Consider the following 20827-nt stretch of genomic DNA (forward strand, 5'->3'; position numbering starts at 1 on the left):
AATCAAATATTTTACCTCTAAATCCTGGTCCTCTATCAGATAATAGCTCTAATGGGACACCAAACTTGCAGCATATATGCTCATAAACAAATTTTTCCATTTCCTTACTAGTAATTTGTTTAACAGCTTTGGCTTCTGCCCAACGTGATAGATAATCCACATTTAAGCATTTCTCTTACTAGTCATGGGTAACGGCCAAACAGCATCAAGGTCCCATTTTTCAAACACATCAAATGCCAAAATTGTTTTCCTCAACTCAGGTTTCAAGACTCTCTTCCCCATTCTTTGACAGGATAGATAGGATTTACACCAGTGATTCACATCTCGCTGAATACTTGGCCAAACATAGCCTTCTTGCAGGATTTTATGCAGTGTAATCTTCATGGCAAAATGGCCTCCACAAGCCCCTTCATGATTTTCTTCTAGAATTTTATAAATCTCCTCTTTCTAGGGTACACGACGCAACACTAAATCACTTCCCTTCATATAAAGTACATCGTTAAGCATCTTGTACTTCCTGGCCTTTCTCATAAAAGCATACTTCTTTGATGATGGTAGATCCATAGGCAAATCACCAGTCAATACAAAATTTACTTCTTTTGACAACTCTTCCCTCCCATGATATAAAAGGAGTATCAGTTTTCAATACGAACACACAAGTAATCACTTCTTGAGCAGCTTCATGAGCCTCCTCATTTTGAGACCTATCAATGTGTTGCAAACTCCATGCTTCAAACCTTTTAAGCAACTGTTTGACCTTGAAACACAAACTTTTTAGTCTAGGGTTCTTGTTTTTCCATACTCCTAGCACCTGTTTCACAACTAACAAGGCATCGCCCTTCATCTGTAAGCGTTTAATTCCCAATTGTAAACAGATGTTTAATCCACCCTCAAGTGCCATGTACTCTGCTTCATTATTACTCTTTGCATCAAGTTTCAACCCTTGTTTCCTCATAAGATTTCTTCGAGCATCATAAATAACAACCCCCCCAATGCAGCATCATGGCTTTTCCGATAAGAGCCATCAAATAACAGTAAGGAAGCATCAGAAATAGTGGGAGTCTCCGTCCTCTTCCTCTGTATGGCTTCTTCCTTAACCAAGACAGGAGTCTCGTTGTAAGTAAGTAAGTTAGCCAGAGTAGCCCGGGTACTGTCTTCCACCAGGAAAGCAAACTAATATTCTTGTAGCTCAATAACCCATCGCATCACTGTCTTTGATATATTAGAGTTATTAAACAACTATGGAAGCAAAGTATAGCTCGTAAGGAAAGTAAATGGCCTTTGCACTAAATAATGCATGAATCTTCTGCAAGCATATACCATACTTATCATCACCAACTCAACCTCAACATAATCTCTTTCATGAGGGGTTTTCACTCTTCTGGCATAGTAAACAGGCTTCATATAATGTGTCTCCTTCCCTCTTTGTGATAACATGGCTCCAATTGCATCATCTCCCACTGATGGATTAACATAAAAGCCCTTTTGCCAATCCGGGGCTTGCATAATAGGAAGCGTACTCAGTACTTCTTTGACTTTGTCAAAGAAACCTTCACCGTCATGTGTCCACTCCAATGGATCATTCTTAACCACTTGCTGCAATTGATACAATAGTTGTGATGCCAAAGGTATGAACCAAGACAGGTACTTAACCTTTTGAATGAAAGTGGCCAATTGTCTTGTATCTTTTGGAGATGACAATAACAATAGGGCTTCCACTTTCTCTGGGTCTGCCTCAATTCCACTTTTTTGAGATCACATGCCCAAAGCTTTACTCTTGCTTGTGCCAAATGACATTTCTTAGGGTTTAACTGACCCCCTAATTCATCATACCTTGCAAAATTTATTTCAAGCTTCTGAACATGTTCCTTCCGTGAGTTGTATACACAGAAATTATCTATGAACCCTTTGACAAAATTCCCAAGAAATGGGGTAAGGACCCAATCTTCTTTTCTTTCAAAGGCTCCAAGCCCATTTGTTAACCCAAAAGGAAGACATCAAAAGCAAAAACAGCCCCAAGGAGTGATGAACGTAGTCTTCTTCCGATCTTCAGGAGCAAGGACAAGCGGGAAATACCCTAAATACCCATCACAAATGCTATATCTCTCAAAGCCAGCCACAACATCCAAAAGTTGATCAATAAAGGGCAAAGGGTAAAGGATCTTTCTTGGTCACTGCATTCAATGGCTCGTAATCAATACAGACTCTCCAACGCCCATCTTTCTTCGGAGTGACCACTGCAGGGCTCACCCACTCCGCATTATCAACTGGAACAATGAACCCTGCATCCAACAATTTATCTATCTCCTCTTTCAAAGCATTCATTTTCTCTTTACCCATCCTTCTTAACTTCTATATGATCGGCCTTGCCTCTTCAATTAACTCAATCTTCACTGGACCCCCAACAAAGCCCCTGATCTCTTGATACGAGGTGATGAAAAGGTTTGGAAACCTGTCCAACATTGTTAAGTAATCCTTCCTCTCTTCTTGTGTCATATTAGTACTCAACATATTTTGAATCAGCTCTTTCATCACCACTGATTCCTGTTTAGTTTGCATTAACTCCTCAAGTTGTTCTAAATCTCTTGAAGCGTTTATATCCCCTGACATCTGCAACACATCACCAATTTCTTCCTTCTCCCCATCTAGCAATAAATTTGACACTTCACCTTCATCACTGGAGCTAGAAGAGAATTTGCTATCTGAATCCTCAGAGCCTCCTTCACTGTGGTAATTTCAGATTCATCATTTTCACTCACATCCTCTAATGCCAAAGGTTTCTAGGTGGTCATGTCAAACACCCTCTTCTCACCTTTCTTGCCATACACAGAGATTATGCCCTTGCCCCAATCCTGTACAACACCAACAGCTCTCAACCAAGGTCGTCCCAAAATGAAAGGAAAAACGCCCCCTGCCGGCATAACATGAAAGTTCACCAAAACTTTCACATTAAAGATGTCGACCTCCAAAGTTTTGATCACTCCCAAACACTTTACTTTGGCATGGTTAGCTAGTCGAATCCTGAATCCAGAGCTTCCAATGGTAACTAAATCCAACTTCTCAAACATGACTTTGTGATGACGTATACCTGGGCACTTCCATCAATGTAGGCTTCTCCCATTTCTGCACCTTTGTGCCAGGCATCTACCACACAGGACATATGTCAGGTAACTCTTCCAAAGCCAACACTCTAACATGTCCACGCTTCGGCTCTTTCTCAATCGATTCACTAACGACTTCCACTGCCACTTCAGTTTGTTGTACCATATTCATCAACTATCCAAAGGTACAATTCACTTTCCTCCCAATCAAGTCTTTCTTCAAGCTATAAGCTACTTGGCCTTCACCCAATGGCAAATCTGCTACTTCAAATTTCCTGCGAGGTCTTCTTTTCCTCTTTACCGTCGCATCTTCACTTTCTTTCTCCTTCCTTTTCTTCTTATTGGGGCCAATACCATTTTGTGTTCTTTCTCTCTTTCCCAATGGCATCATATCATTCTCATTGTCCTCTACACGAATGATTCCCACATGGCCATCACCATTTGGAGCTTGGGCTTCTTGATGAACTTCATGAGCACCTTGATCCCCTCTTATGTCCAAAGCAAAGTCATTGGCCCTATTCGGTAAATTCTAGGGAAGAGGGTACATATCACCTCCCATCCTAGGTGGTTGATCACAGTAAGTACTAATATGTCCAAGCTCTCCACAACTGTAGCATGTAGGAATGAATCTTCTGCCAGGGTACCCACCACATCCACGTCCATGATTTCCAATAGGTGGTGGATCTTCATACCGTTGAGGGCCCCCCCTTCTCGCTTCCAGTAGAGCACCTCTCGCATAACCACCTCTTCCACGTCCACCTCCACCTCCAAGAACATTAAGCCGTAGGTCCAGCATCATGGTCATCATATCTTGCATATTCCATTGTAATTGCTTAGTGTCTGCCCCCTTTTGAATGGGTTGGACTCCAACCTCTGCCTGACTATCCTCATTGTCACCATTATCAACCTGCCCATGGGCCGCTCTCCCGTACATGATTGAGCCTTTGAGCTTTCCACTCTTTCTCCCTGGCAGTTGTGACTGCTTCTTCAAAAGTGACAGGCCTCTTCAACTCAACTTTGGATTTCAAGCTTTCCTTTAAGTTTGACACAAAGCGGTCCATCTTCAACATGGCAGAGGGAATCTCATTTTCTAAAGCTCGAGCCCATTTATTCCATAAACGGGTAAATTGCATGACAAAGTCATCAACACTCTGATTAGCCTTTTGAGTACACCCTAGGATTTTGTGCCAGACTTCATCAGGTGCTTCAATGTTCCTATATTGTGCCAAAAAAGAGAGCTTTACGCCATTATAATCCAAAACAACCCCCGGTACCTGTGCTTCTGCCGCTTCCCCATATTGTTGCAACCAAGACTTTGCCTCATCTTGTAAACTGTATTGCAACAATCTTAGTAGTATGGATGGATCTTGTATGCCCCGTAACAAGCAATTAACTTCCAATTTCTCAATGAAACCTTGTGCATTCACATTAGGCAATCCATGAAACTTAGGAAACTCATCTACCACCCATGATTGATTACCTCAATTCACTTACATGTGATGTCGGTAGTGCTACCAAGGATGTCGATGGATCGCTCCACACCTAATCCACCTCACACTGGGTAGCCCAACCCCCAATGCCCGGCTTCAAAAAACCGCACAACCCTCACAAAGGCTCCAATCCAATTTAGAGACTACCTCTAGTACTATCCACAAATAGCACATACATAGGCGGTTGTCCATAAGGACCCGCATCCCCTTTACATTCTCTGCCTCTGCAGTGTAGGCCAATTTTACGAGAATTGGAGAATGGGAGCACTTGCTCCTCCGATGTGGAGTGCAAACGACAAGGAAAAGGAATGCCTCTATAGCCTTGCACACACCACTGTTAAAAAGAAACACCACAAGGCAACAGAAAACACCTAAGTCGAACACGTGTAAAGACGGGTGAGAAACAAATCTAACCCAACAACTCTAACCCAAACCATGATTAAAATTTTTGAAAATCAAGACCATAAAGACAAATCTTGTGTCGTGTAGACCTCCGTAGAGTATTGATATGCTTGATTCAGACAATAGATGAGAGAGTTACAAGATTTCGAAGATGGGGTATCTCTCAAAAGCTCCAAAAAAACAAGTCTCTGTGAGCAAAAAGGGTGTGCAGGGAATTGCAGCTATAATAATGGGGGCCTTTTCCACTTTATTGGAGTGGATTCTTCTTCCTTATCTCAGCCGACATCTTTTTCTCTCATCTCCCCTTTCAATTTGGTTCTTTTTTACCATTTTTGGGAAAGGAGGGCTCTATGTCGGTCACTTTGACTTGGGGAGATGGGAAAAATGGGGTGTCTAGGGGGTCCGAAATTTGTCCAAGCGCTTGGACAGCAAGTGGGAATTCAAAATAGGTGCCCCCTCTCCCCACAAACCCCCACGAGCCTCCATAGCTAAGGAGTGAGAGTTCCACTTTCCCTTTGATTCAACACAATGATGTACCCACTCCACCCCTTATACCTTCCACTTTGCACTCACCCCACCTCATGTGGGACTATTCCGTTGCCACATGGCACCATCCTCCCAACTCCCCACACATGCACATAAAGTTTCTGTTTTGCCCCCCACCACTTAGCAACCTTGGCGGAAGCATAGCGGATGACTCCAACCACCAAATGCGACGTTGTAAAGCACGGCTCGGAGCTCGTTACTTCGGCTATCTCCAAAACTTTCCAATTATATCATTTCTAATTAGATCCATCAAGTCGACCCACTTGCCTTTTCTCACATGCATTCGCAACCACTTTCTAAGTAGGGGACCGCCCACTTCAAGTGCATGTAACTCATGATGTATGAGTCCGATTCACAACCTATCAAGCACAACTGAAAATGCTCATTAAAAACCATCATTTGAAAGCTAAACTGGCCCAAAACTCCAGCAAGCAACTTAGAAAAACCAAGCCTTTGTACATGAACTTTACAAGGGCACTTTCAGAACTCAAAGCACTATGTACACATATATACTTGGGCTAGTCCGCAAGTTATTTAGCATCACTTGTTGGCTTTATGTCCATCCAAAAAATGTATGACGATGTCATCATCATCTACAATTTAAATGAGGCATGGACCCAAATGAGTTGAGACCCGAACATACTAGTAGAAATGATGTGAGACTAGTGAACTAAGGCTGCACATGGCTACAAATGCTGCTTGTGTATCTTGAATAGCTTTTTGTTGGAGCATATGGACAATTATAAGAGGTTCACCAGCTTCATGGATGTAATCTTGAATTATGATGGACAATGCCACTGATGCCAAAAATAACAATTTGAGAAAGTGCTTGAGAGGGTGAAGTATGAACATGAAGGGGAAAAGGAATGTAACCCTATATAGATAAAAATTCAGAGGAACCTTATCTACTTGACCTTTTTGAGATTGAATTTGAATTATGTAATTGGATGGAGACTCAACTTATGCAATTTTTTGAAAAAATGAACGTTGTGAGATGCACATTGCACTAAATGAGTAAGGGGAAGAAAGGAAGAGACCAACAAGTGCACATCTAGGATTTTGAGAGCTGGGAATGCCTTTGAGAACTTCCCAGATTAGATCGGAGAGTATGTTTTCCACAAACGCCTAGAGGGGCAGCCAAGACATGGTACTTCAAGTACTCACCAGAATAGCTATATAGATACAAATCCATGTCCAAGGCCTTTGTTCAGTGATTCAAGGACAAAGGATCTAACAAGTGCTGATCAATCACATTAGGAAAGATCAAGCAAAAGAAGAGCAATATTAGAAAATTTGTGGTAGACATCATGGACTTGGCTAGACAACTAGCTTTACCTTCAAGACACAAAAGTCTCACAGCTTGATTCCTCAATGGAACCTCCATAAAAGGGGTGGCAAAAATAAAAATTACTAGTCCCATGTGCACATGATAAAAACGGAAAGGAAGGGGGCTAAAAGACAAAAGAGAGACACTAGTTCGAGTGACTCTAGCAATTCAAAGGACACCAGTAGTTCAGACAAAGAGCCTGCCAGTAAATGCCCCAAAACAAAAGTCTAGGAAAATGAGTTCAAAAGGCTCTGGAAACAAGAAGAGGAGATAATAGGTGTGAAAAATAGAATACCTTCTAAAGGGGAAGTGTGGTGCATCCATTGTCAGAAGAGTAATCACTCAACCAATGACTGCATCAAGTGTGATTACTATGAGCGTAGGGGTCATAAGTGGAAAGAGTGCACAATCAAGTTATCAGTTCCAACTGTCATGATGCACAAGCTGCAATATATCAAGGCCAAGGGCAAACTACTAACACTGGGCAAAGGTCCTATCCAAGGCCGCCACCTAGGAGATTCAATTGTTGGAAATACGGGGAGACCATGGCTTAGAGCAACGGGAGAAATACATGATTGGAGCAAGATCAATTAACAATGAAAATGGGCACTAGAAAGGCAGCTTTGTCAACATCATCCACCAGTGTTCCAAAGGACATTCGGTCATGAGACATATTCATCTAAGAAACCCAGAAGCTATGGGAGAAGCTAGAGGCCAGTGGCATTGTCCCAATGGCTATCCTAGATTTAACTAGTGATTGTTAATCTGAAGTAGGAAGCTCAGCAATGGATGTTCCCAACTTTCTTCAGGCATGAGGAGGAAGGAATGAGGCAGGTGTTGAATGAGGCTAGCCATGAGGTGAATGGGGAGGAGATGGGGGAATGAGTGGTGGAGATGAACGAAAAAAGGACAATATGTATGAACAAACAACTACCATATTATTTTGAAACACCACTCTCAACATTGTTCCTAGAGTTTAAGGATGAGTTTGCATGGAATCACATTGAATTGAAGGGCATTGATCCAAGGGTTTGCTAGCATAAGATTCCACTTGAAATGGATGTCAGAACAGTGAGGATGCAATAGTATATAATGAATCCTAACTATGAAGCAAAAGTAAAGGAAGAGATAAATATGTTTTTGAAGGTTGGGTTCATAGTTGAGGTGGAGAGCAGTGACTGGTTGTTTCCCATTATGGTGGTCACAAATTAGAACAAGAAGTTGAGGATTTTTGTGGATCTCAAGAAATGGAATGAGCAGACCATAATGGATTCATTTCCCCTATTGTTTATAGACACTATGTTAGACCAAATGGCATGACATGAAATGTACAACTTTCTGGATGGTTACAACGGGTATGACTTTCCAAAGGGCAATGATGGCGATATTTTTAGAATATTTGCAAAAATTCTTGGCCATCTTTGTTGTTGACTTCACTGCATACTCAAGTGTAACTGAACATATGGGATGCTTATGGCTCATGTCCACTACTGGGTCTTGTATGTCTAACAGAGGCATTGCCATGTCAGACAGCAAGGGTACACAAGGGCTAGGCAATTTAGGAAGTAGTACCACCCACCAACACAATGAGGTATCCAACTTCCTGAGGTATGTCAACTGTTATAGGAGATTTGTGGAAATTTGGTAGAACCAGCTGCCCCACTCTATGCGTTAACAAAAAAGGAGACCACATTCTGTTGGGATCAAAAATGTTAGGAGGGGTTCACGCTATCAGGAAAATAATGTTAGAGAAACCACTTTTGAAGCAACCCAAGTGGGACGTCATTTTCCATGTACATGTGGACGTGTCAAGACTCGCATTAGGGCCTATACTAGCCCAACGTGAGGGGGCACAACTTTCCAATATGTTTTGCAAGTATAATATTTTCCTAGGTGGGACATGCATATACTATGACAGAGCGTGAGGCTTTAGGGATGGTATTTGCAATACAAAAGTTAATGAATTATTTGATGGGGAATTTCTTTGTGTTTTACGTGGATCATCAAGCATTGTTGCATCTGATTAATAAAGTTTGTCAAAGAATGGGGAGGCCCTTACCTAGCAACATGGGACCATTACAACCAATTCAAGACATGGCTCCATACATGAAATGGGGAATTGATTTCATGGCACCCTTCACAAATATGGAAAAATATAAGTACATATCGGCAACAACTGGCTATGTCACCACGTGCATAGGGGCTAAGGCACTCACAAACAACATAGCCAAGAAAACAACCAGTTTCTTGTATGGGCACGTTATCACTAGATATGGTTGCCCACTAGAGTTAGTATGGATATGCCACCAGTTGAGGACACCTCCTGTGATAAAGGACAACATGACCCACATCTTGGTACGCACTCAGTACGCACCAGAGCCCAACAAGGGGAGGTAATAATGACTAGGGTTGGGCACCGATGGCAACATGCCAAGCATGGAACGAAGGAATTGCAAGAGAATGTTGATGTGGCAACAATTGGGCCAGAATCAAAGGAAGGGACATGGAGGCTAGCATTTAAGAACCACTTATGATACATTATCACTCTCATGATTTTATTGTTGTTAATGGTAGGATTTTGGGCATGGGTATCGATGGAAGATGGCACATCTCAAAGCAATGATGGTGGCCATAAACATTACGAGCCTCCAAGCTCAGCATATGTTCAAGGCAGCTTTTGAGGGGTCATTTTTTAGAATGAAAATGGAAAAGGAGGACTTGGGATGGAAAAACAAACAATGAGAAGAGTAGGTGAGGGAGTTGGAGGGAGAGTTAAAAGGCCAACAACAAGAGAGGAAAATTGGGAGGCAAAGAAAAGGAAATGGGCCAAGGCCAAAAAGAAATTAAGAAACAGATCGCCTAGGCTCAGAAGGAGATGAATCAACAAAAAACAAATGGCTCAGAAAGAAATCGCCAAGGCCAAGGACTACTTCAATAAAAGTACACCTGGAGGAAGGGATCTGGGTGAATAGTGATCATCTACAAAGCCTCATGCAAAATTCTATGGAACTGATTGATTAGCACAGTCAGGAGCTATTGAAACAACTACACAAGAAGGAAACAACGCAGGCGACTAACCAAGAAAAGAATGAAGATGAAAATCAAGATGAAGATGAGAATGAGGATGAGGAAGAAAAAGACAAACCTATTTTGACAATGATGACGATGATGATGAGGAAGGAGGAGCAGGGGGAAGGATAAGAAATTAGCAAAAATAACGGGCAATCTGAGTCAGAGGAGGAACTAGAGAAGGAAAAAGCACAAGAAGACACCACAAACAAAAACGAGAGGAAAAAAAGGGTTAATTGAAGAGCAAATAAAGAGGAATCAAGATGACGCTTTGCATGAATTTCATTGACAAAGGAACACAAGGAGTTGAGACGATTTCGGAGGGATGCCAAGCTCAACAAAATTAACCAGAGAAGGGGTAAAATATGAGGAGAAACTAGTAGATTGAAATACATTGTCAGAAGTTTCTTCAAGAGGTGGCCAGGGAGATGTCCCCATCATAAAACAAAATGCCAATTACCCCCCCACCCCTAATGTATTCAAGTACTAGAAAGGCCGCCAAAGGTAATTCCAACAAAGGAAATGGGACTAGGATCCAAGTGGACCATCTTCAGTCTGGAGAGCATGGCGGTGGACTTGGAATTACTATTGGGCGATAGGCCCAAGTATGCATGTATGGAAGATTGTAAACAAGCCATCAAGTAAATCAAATGGCAAGCTCAGTTGAAGAGAGCAAGCTTAGAACAAGGCATATAAAAATTGGAGATTTCACCAGTAAAGAATGATGCAAGTGTCTGGGAGGAGTGCTTGCCGAAAGTCATTGAGTTGTTAAAGCACTAGTACCAGTTGGCCAGGGAGGAGATGCACTTCATGAAAACTTGTGTAGAAAAACTCCCAGATAATCCCACACTATTGTATGTCATAGCACCGTTAGTTGAAGCTCTACACAGATTCTATCCCAGTGTTATACCTAGGGATGATAGAGCAAATATATGCTGAAGAATATGTGGTGGTGTTGGAGAAATTTATTGAATGGGGCAAGTAAATGGAGGAAAACCATAAGTTCATAAAGCAAATACTTTAAGAAAACCTAGAGGGGGACACATTCAAAGATATCATCATAGAATGTGGATAGCATCAAAGTAGACTGGTCAAATTGTGCAATAGTGTGCTGCAACATCACATTTAAGCACAGAAGATGCCGCCAAAGAAGCAAGCAAAAAGGAATAAACCTAGATGTGCAATGCCTGGCAGAGAGGCTATTAAAAGCAAGGGTGGAAACTAATCGTCCAATCTTTGGAACTTGGTTGGTGGCATCTTATTGGTGCACTCAAGTGGAAGCAAGGATAAGATTTGATCCAACAGTGGTAGAATAGATGGAGGGATGGAGACACAAGTGCCAAAGGCTTAACCTCTTTGAAAGGGTCAGGGCCCTAGACATAGGCAAATCCATTCGGCATAGTTCTCAGACCATAGAGCTTCTAGAAAGTAGGGAAACTAAAAGAGGGGAACCTTATGAGGGGAACCCTGACCATGAACAAGATCTCATGCGGGTCATAGCCACACACTAGGAAACTAAAGATACGGTTGCCAGGAAAAAGAGGACAATAAATTTGGTTCAATGGGGAGGGTTGGGCCCCAGAGCGGAAGAACTGGATCTCAAGTCATAATCTGATAGTGATTGAGATCAGCCACTAGATAATTCATGGGCTTTTGACTTGGGTACGGAGGTCCACCACCCCACTTCAACCGCGGGCTAGGGGAGCTAATTCAAAAAAAGAGAGGATAATTTTAGCGGTGAGAATCCAAAAAGAACATCCAACAGTCACGCACACAGTTCGAATCAAGAATCAAGATTCAAGAGGTACAATGGGTACTACAAGTAAGGATAAAAGGAAGCTAATACCCGAATGCTGGGCATAGATGTGTGAGTGCGTGGTTGCCTTGAGCACCATTCCAATACATAAGTTGAGTGCTTAACCCTTGTATAGCTCAAGGCTTGATCTTGTACCTAGTCATCCTTTATACTTATGAATGAGCAAGTGATGTGTTGGTTTCTAGCTATACATCTCAAGGAAGGCTTTCACTTGTGTGTCTAGCACTGACATAGTAATGGATTGTAGCTAGAGTTGACTAACCCTCTTATTTAGAAGTCTTAAAGGGTGTGGTATGTTTTAGGAACAACAGAGCCTAAACCAATTACAAACATTTGAACGTGAATGTTATAATTTCATAGCCTTGAGAGTCGGGAAGGTGAATGGAAGAAAAGGAAGAAGAGAAAGAATTTTATGTACAGAAGAAGTCGGCCCAAAAAACCAAAGAATTACTTAACACATAAGAGAATACATATAAATGACCTTCCAAAACTCATGCATTCTTACCTTAAAAGACTACAATTGACTCGGCATGTTCTCCTAGCCACTTATATCTATGAGATCAGGCCCACACCTCATATACTTCTGCCCCATAAGCCTAGAGTCGCTCCATCAACCGTGTGACTAAACCCAACATGGAGTTCATCAAGAGAGGTTCTTAATTCAAAAACTTTTGTTAAATAATCAAAGGTACAATAACAGGTTCCATAAATAGAGTTTTAAAAAACATGCGAACTCATTAAATCAAGAGGGGACAAAAGTAGTGCACGAAAGATTTATCTAAACAAATGGGTTTATCTAAATAAATGTTGGTTTTTCACGTGAGTTCATTTGCAGAGGTGTATTAAATTAGCAAAAGTAAAAAAATTACACCTACATGAAGGTTTTTTTAATCAATCTGAAAAAAATACAAAAAGTGTGTAATAGATGAAATTACAATTATCCCAAGTCCAATTTAGCTAAATAAGTGAGGACTATGCTAATTATTGTATATAATTTTGAAGTAATAGCTCTCAAGTGTTTGCAGAGCAAGGGGAAAAAAATGATGCTATAGAATAGGAGGGATCTCCTCTTTGTACCACATGCTACACTTGCCTACTTCCTAAGATGGTCATGGTAAACATCTCTACAACATGCTTATCTATAACATATATAATTGAGGGATGCCATTTATTGAGGAGCGAGGGATGTGCCATGTGTGGGAGCCCATTAAAAGAATGCACATGTCAATTCACATGGCACATTGTTGTGCCTATGAACTACGCTCGGCGGCATCTCTCTTTCTCTCCTCACTCACTCTGTGTGTGCTGTGAACCAAAGCATATGCAAATGTTGCACTACTATGTCATTCACTCCTATAAAGGCAATGAGTGCAAATGGCTAGAGAATGCACAGAGAGGCTGAGGTGGTATGCTACAATGTTGAAAGTTTGGCCTCCCACAATTATCAATGAAGGTGGCAGGTGGTGTACTACTACATATAAACCAGAGAGTGATGTATAGGATCCATCAAGCATGGATTGACACTCATGCTACCCATATCATGGTGCACACTAAGGCAACACAATGATAGTGATGCCATGGGAGACGTGGAGATAACTGTTGGCAATGGAAAAAGATTGAGTTCACAAGAACTCTTTCGATACCCCCTTGAAAAAATAAACTACACCTTAGTGGAAGAAAAAATAGAAAGTAACGTGGGTTGCTAGCACGGCATGAGCTTACTTCATGCTAGACGCTCGACAAATGTCATCAACTAGTCTCAGTGTGCGACTTCTCATGCTTGAACAGTGGCCTTTGCCTCATGTGAACTAGGATGGGAAGGGGGGTTGCTACACCATTCTTTCCTTCACAGCACTGCACGCAAGTGCCCTAAGATGTAGGTTCGATCATTACCAACACCCTCGTCTATAAGTGACGTGAGCAAAGAGTGGAGGGATCGATGGCTGGGGGTGCCCGTGAGGTTAGGGGAGGATCCTAGACGTCAAATTGGCACACCAACGGGACATGCATTTTTGCCTTCTGCAGGTGAAATACTTTCAAATATGTCCCTACGATTTTCAAAAAAGAAAGTAGGTGGCGAATCTTGGACGAATCCCTCGGTTATCGAGGGAGAGGGAATTAGAGAGTCGATGGAGAGGCTCCATCCAATCTTTCACTCTCTCTCTCTCTCTCTCTCTCACACACACACACACACACACACACACACACACACACACACACACACACACAAAAGTGGCTAGCATGCCACTGCTCTGAGTGCCCCCTCGCCTCTACATGGGAGGGCGGAGGGTCGGTCCTGTTACCATGCAGCTCGGGGGCTACCTTTTCCTTGTCACTTTTAGTCGAGGACCATACGTCCACACCGTCTTCCGAGGCCAACCCATGAACTCAAGTTTGGTCAAGACACACTTTAAAAAGAAAACGAAGATCAAGTGAGAGCGAGAGATGGGACCAGCTTGAAGAGAGTCAGGACCGCTAACATGTATGCGGACTCGCGGAGGTCTACGGTGCGTGCTGAACACAGAGAAAGAACGCCGAGAGCAAACAGTGGATTACATTTGCAAATATGCACGAGAACCAAATTTTGTGGTTACCTTCATTCTTTTCCAAAATACACACACCCCCTCTGCGGCTGCTTATGGGAGTTCTCTCCTCTGAAATGCTCTTTACGAAAACGGCACTGGACACATAACCATCAGACAAGTTGAAAACGGCACTGGACACAACCATCAGACAAGTTGAATACCGTAAATCGTCAGAAACAATGCATGGACCACAGCGCGGACCCCCTTCTCAAAGACCCATCCAAGGAAGAGCATGGCTCAATCAAGTGTCCAAGGGTGAACTTGTGCTCTCACGTCAGCTATAGCATTGGTACCATGGAGCACATATGGTATACACCGATAGGGTGCGTGCAGCACACCGTGGATGCATAGAGCTTGGGGGTGGAGTCCAATGCAGGGTGTGTGTAGCCCAGTGCACTATAGGTCTGGTCAAGCTTGCCCAGTGTCCGACCAAGTGTGAACATGCCAAGATCATATATGAGACTCCTATGGTTGGTTGGACAATTCTTTCTGAGCGCTTCTATGTCAGAGAGATTCTTAAGAGAGCTCTTCCAGGTGGTTTACGGTAGAGGTCTACGATGCATTTGTTTCATATGTGTGGTTATGATGCACACGCAGAATTCAAATTAAGTTGCTTGAGACAGATAAGAGGCATTGCTACAAAGACACATCATGTTATGTCCCTTTCAAAGTGTGTCGATCAGTTTTCAAACTCACACAGATGATACGAGGCACACGGCTTACCGTGGTTCCTACTTGTCGTATTTTGTAATGTAGCGAAGAAAACAGATGAAGATACATGCATATTTCCTTCTGTTGATTAGTCTTACAGAAATAATGCGCACATTGTCACTTTTGAATTGTATGCTTCTTGTCATTGTTCTGGAAAAGACATTTTACATTAACTTTCCTCTTTCAGTTTTGGCAATCAAGGCATTTAAGAAGGCAGTCTTTGATCCACTTGGAGCACTTGAGGATTGGACAGGAGACGATCCTTGCAATGGACCTTGGAAGTACATAGAATGCTCAGATGCGAGCCTTAACAAAACTATTATCCAATTGTACATCTTTAGTCTGCCTTTTTTCACTACTTTGCATGTGAATTTGGTTTTGAAACTATTTGAGATCTGCTTATTCTTAGCATCTGAATGATAAATTTCACACATTGATTGAATGCACCAGATCCCTTTCTAATCTACAGCTAGGAGGAAATTTACCTTCTTCATTGCAAGTTTTAAGCGAGCTCAAGTCTTTGTAAGTGCTTTGTTCTTTGGTTCAAACATCACTCTTCTGTCTAAGGAAAAGTCAAATATGGACATGACGAGATGATGAATGCACTGAGGGCCTCGTAGTTACTATGAACCAAAAATTGGAATGCAACCGGGGAACTGAAACGGACATGAATTGCCATTTCCTATTACGGATACTCACGTCTAAAACATGAAACGGGAAGTTGGAATGGGAATGAGGAACGGAAGCCTAAAAATGGCCATTCCCTGCAACTAAGACTGAGGTCAACAATAATAAGCTAAAAACTGGTTTGTGAAACATTGTATCACCAGATGGTAGCACTTAGGTGCATTGTATGTTTCTATGGTTAATTTCTTCCAGCATTTGCATTTATGGCTATCAAAAGTGACTGTCTCAGTTAAGAATACATTGTCGCTTAAATCATTTGTCATATGTTAGAGTTAGCTGCTTACTATCAGCTTTTCGCCCACCTCTCTCCCATTCTCTTTCATTATCACTAGCATTGTGCATGCATCTCTCCTTTCCTTCATGGCACTAGAGTTGAAGTAGACGAACATATTGGTGACCCTTGTATACGACTTCAAAAACACTTGCAAGAAGAACATCACAGCAACTTTCTACATAGCTGTGTTTCTTGACACCAAAGAGACTGCAAAATGTAAAGTTAGGGTATCTCGCTCTTTCTTCTTCTCTCTATCATTGTGAAAACTCTCTGCTGCTCATTACTTTTCTCTCTCCCTAAGAACTTGAGGTCGTTGTTTAAGTGCAGTGATCAAAGAACTGGGATGACTTGTTTCATATCTCTCACAACATGCCGGGCTATTGGTCTCTCCTTTCATATGGTGATATTGGTCATTGTTCTACTTTGCCCATGGTTGGTGTGGATAATACATACTTTGATGATGTGGTTTCAAAAGATGTGCTACGTGTTTCTATCATCACATTCCTTCCTTGGTGTGCTCCTTGCATGGTCACCATGAAACGCGTTTCGGCGCAGCCGGACAGGTGAAACGTTTTGAGCCTTGAAACGTTTTGTTGATCAAGTGAAAAACATGCTGATTCGCTAGCAACAAGCTACCATAGTTTGAGGTTTTAGGACCTTTCAAAATCGGTATATGCACGTTTTGGTCCCTCGTTTTATTGTGCTTTATCATGAGACTGAAACATTTTGTGGTGAAACACCACGTTTCGAGGGTGAAATGTTTCGCGGTGATGCTGGCTCAGCCTCCTTGATGGCCACTTTGTTTGTTCCGTAGGCTTCACCCTATTCACGTTGTTGTGCGCATTTTGAAGACCCCATTTTTTGTACATATAATGCCAATGAGAGCCATGAGAGTACATACGATTTTTTGTTTGGGGATTTTTATTATGCTTTATCAGGTAGATATACATACAAGGAAAGTCGCCTATGTACTGGGAGTTAGTGGGGTAATGTTGGTGCCCGTATGTATGCAATTTGAGGTGCTTATGTATATGAATGATATTTTCGTTGTAAGCAAGGAGGGGGCTGCTTATTATAATTTTTTTTAAAGGTTTTGGGTGGTTGTGTCTCCTTCAGGATTTTAGACGCAATTTTTTTTCCCTCGACTAGCCTTCTCCACATGTAGCTGTGCTATGATAGCTTGCTGTTTGTGTGGAGCTATGACCATCGGTGACACCCACATTGAGTGCTCCACTGGCACCACATAACCTGCTTCTTGCATCTTCTCTAACTCTAGTTTGACAGCTTCTCCATACTTCAGATTGAGCTTGTAGGCTCGGCCTCTAATTGGTTTAGCCCTAATCACCATTAGTGTGGACTCCTAGCTTCGGTGGTATCCCTTTCAAATCTTGGTAAGACCAGGTAAAAACATCCTTGAAAGAGTGCATAAAAGAGATTACCTAGTCTAGCAGCACAAGGTGATCCTACAGACATGTGCTCGGGTTGACTTTCTTTATTGGGTCAAGATGGGGTATTGGTGAGGTTGTAATCATTTCCAGCAAGTGATCGGACGGAAACACAGAGATAATTGCAAACTATACACTTGGCAACAGTTAAACACTTCAAAACACTTGAATAACTGAGAGAGAGTAGATGGCACGACTCGGTGGAGTTCTTGTAGCAGGGCTACAGTGTCACTGGCACAGGACGAGCAGTTCGTTGCAGTTGGTTTGGAGTTCACACTGGATGGACTCTCGCCTCGACAGTGACATGTGTCAGGGATATGGCTAGTGGTCTGGTTGACATCGTAGCCAGATCACCACCACCACAATTTGGAGATAGGTTTAGCTGGACTAGGATATTTTACTAGCCGTTGCTGGCTATTTATGATTGTATATATGTGTGGTTGGTTCCAGTCGTCGGATAACATCATCATCCATTTTCTATTGTCTAGCGTCTTGAGTCCAACACCTCACATCTGCACCCTCCCTGCACATTGGAGCCTCGACACCCCCATTGTACCTGTGAGTCCTGGGTTGGAGCTGAGTGTGCTGCCAGTCAGAGTCTATATGGTTCTATGAGCTAGTCGAGTTCCATGGTGATTTGAGTCTATTTGCTGTCTTTGAGTTGCTGGTTCATCGCTGTGTTGTGTATTCTTTCTGTTAGAGTGAAATGTCATGCATGTTCCACCGAGAAGCACCGCACCCACTGTTGTCACAAGCTGTTACGTGTCAAAGCCTAAAGAATGGAGCCAACTGACAAATGCCGGCCGAGGGGCCTAAACCCTAAGAAGAACGAGTAACAGAAGAAGTCCTACCAACTTATGGGGACCCCGTCCGATGGGGCCCCAAGTGACATAAAGGATTAAAATAAAGCAGGACCCACACACACAGAAGACTGGCGTAGCAGCTGATGACGTGGCAATTGTACGGAAATTCCGATAATTGCGCTGACATGATGACGTGGCAGGCTGTACGGATTTCCGCGTTTTGCGCTGACTGCTGTACGAAAATTCCGTGATTTACGTTGGCAGCTTTTTGGCATTACTTTTGCACCAGATGCTTTTGAGTTTGAAAGCTTTTTACTGTAAACTGCTTTTGGGGCCTAGGGCCTTTACATGCTTCTTGAAGAAGGTGTAGAGTCTGGAGTACCGGCTTGTATTGTGTTGATGCAATATAAAGAAATACCGAAAGGGGCGCCAAGGTTTGGTGCCAATACTCTCTTGGGTGGAATTCTGCCACTCCGTGTCGCGTGTCGTCTCTCTCTCTCTTTGAGTTCAGTTGTTATTGAAGTGCTAAAAGTTTGTTCTTTTCTATTGGCACGTGGTGCCCGTCTTGTGACAGTGGTATCAGAGCATCCGGCGTGTGCTTTTCTGAAAGCATACCGGTCCTACAAAAGAGCAGACAAAGCAATTGGATTTTTATTTGAGGTATCTTCGGCCTCCAACCCGGACTTATTAGCCACTCCCACCCTTACTTCATCACGCATCGGGCGCGCTCCCGTCTTCATCGTTGTGTCTTACAGGGCATAAACCATAAAGAACCCAAGACTTGGAATTCATGGATTCAGCAGAATATTTGCAGTTTTGCTCAACGAACTTCACGACATTCTTTCGCGGCATCCTCAGCAGAATCTTCTGATGTTGCAAAGTTTTCAACAATTTTTGAACTACATGTTACCCCCTCGGATGCCCCAGGTGGTACGTCCTCCTCCGGCATCAGAAAGTATGAGAGCTTCCAATTGGCAACCTTCTCAGCCGTCTGTTCCAATCAAGGGAATTTTCAAGAATATGGTGCAGCCATTTGACCCTGATCCAGTACAACCGCCTTTGCCACCGCCATTGCCCCCACCACCACCACCACCACCACCACCAGGCTACAATGGTTGGAGCCCATATGGATACCCTTATTATCCATACCGGGGATATGCGCTTAACCAACCCAAAGATTTCAAAGATGGCGGCACAACAGTCAAATTTTTCACTTTTTCCGGGGTGAAAGATCGCAAGAAAGCATTGCAGTTCCTACAGCAATTCGGCAACATCTATGCTTTAGGGAACTATACAAAAGAATCCAAGATTTCTCGAGCAAAAGGATTTCTTAAAGATAATGCTATGCAATGGTGGAGTTCAATCGCGACACAACCGCATGCTCCAAGGACCTGACAAGCTTTCAAGACAGTTTTTGCATGTAGTTACATGACTTCTATGTTTGAAGTACGGATTTTGGCAGAGTGGGGCAACTTGAAAATGCTTGCCACCGAAACCATGGACGAATATAACCAAACGTTTCTCGACGTGTACCTTCCGGTGTCTTTCTTTAGATCTGTTCCCTTGGAGGCCCAATGCGAGTGATACACCATTGGACTACCATCACCATTGCATGAATATTGTCTATCCAAGCAAGTCTCCACCATGCAAGAACTTATGGACCATGCCGTAGTCGGCTACAAACTGATGAAGGGAAAGCTAGAGTTTACCACAGAAGAATCTCCGGCCACTAACCACAACTCTCGGCAACAACGAACAAATTCTCGAGAGTCTCGTGAAAGTCAACCACAAAGGCCTCGTTTGACACCTCAACAACGAGACACCTTACTACAAGAAGGCTGATGTTTTGGATGCTTTCAAATAGCACATAACTATTTTGGTTGTCCCCAACGCACTGACAGACCTACGGAGCCGACTCCCGCGTCAATGGTCGACAGAAACCCGGGTGGTTAGGGGCGAGGGATGGAGAGGGGGGTGGGTAGGGGCGAGGGGGAGAGGGCTAGGGGTGAGAGAGAGAGAGAGAGAGAGAGAGAGAGAGAGAGAGAGAGAGAGAGAGAGAGAGAGAGAGAGAGAGAGAGAGAGAGAGAGAGAGAGAGAGAGAGGGGGGGGGGGGGGGGGGGGGGGGGGGGGGGGGGGGGGGGGGGGGGGGGGGGGGGGGGGGGGGGGGGGGGGGGGGGTAGGGGGCGAGGGGGGGAGGATAAGGGCGAGGGGGGGTGGGCTAGGGAGAGAGGGTACACCTGTTCCGGAGAAAGAGACAAAGCAATCGCTTTCAAAATCATCAGTGCATGACTCTTCTGTCGATTTTGAAGAGGCTAATCTTATCTTTATAGGACACAACAAATACGATTGTCCGTGCAGCATCTTCTCGATTGCTGAAGAAACCTGGTGTAGCAGCACCGGGTAATCCCAGAACCATGAAGCTAAAAGAACTTGTCGGGGGTTGTCAGAGTCGCCCCAGGTCATTTCTTGAACTGGGTCTACAAAGGGTATTGTTGAAGATGTTTCTATAGGTGTAGAGGTTGCCGCTTTTTGGAGCATAGAAACAGTGGGTGCTCTCTACAGTTGTCACAA

The 20827-nt window shown here is 43.1% G+C and overlaps 1 protein-coding gene across 17 annotated transcripts in view; it reads left to right on the forward strand.

Moving 5' to 3' along the window:
• Window positions 1-20827, forward strand: part of LOC147449460 (uncharacterized) — a 139914-nt gene that overhangs the window by 7140 nt on the left and 111947 nt on the right. For 3 of the 17 annotated variants that reach the window (XM_086521911.1, XM_086521916.1, XM_086521917.1), the window contains exons 1-3: window positions 14041-14870; window positions 15235-15376; window positions 15498-15569. In XM_086521911.1, the coding sequence (XP_086378037.1) occupies window positions 14642-14870; window positions 15235-15376; window positions 15498-15569 (443 nt within the window). In that variant the 5' untranslated portion in view covers window positions 14041-14641. Of the gene's footprint in view, window positions 1-14033; window positions 14871-15234; window positions 15377-15497; window positions 15570-16335; window positions 16572-20827 lie in introns of those variants that run through there. The other 14 variants (XM_086521909.1, XM_086521905.1, XM_086521903.1 and 11 more) reach the window with 11 other exon arrangements.

Source organism: Adiantum capillus-veneris, chromosome 10 (assembly GCF_014529385.1).
Source record: "Adiantum capillus-veneris isolate H3 chromosome 10, ASM1452938v2, whole genome shotgun sequence".
Classification (NCBI taxonomy): domain Eukaryota; kingdom Viridiplantae; phylum Streptophyta; class Polypodiopsida; order Polypodiales; family Pteridaceae; genus Adiantum; species Adiantum capillus-veneris.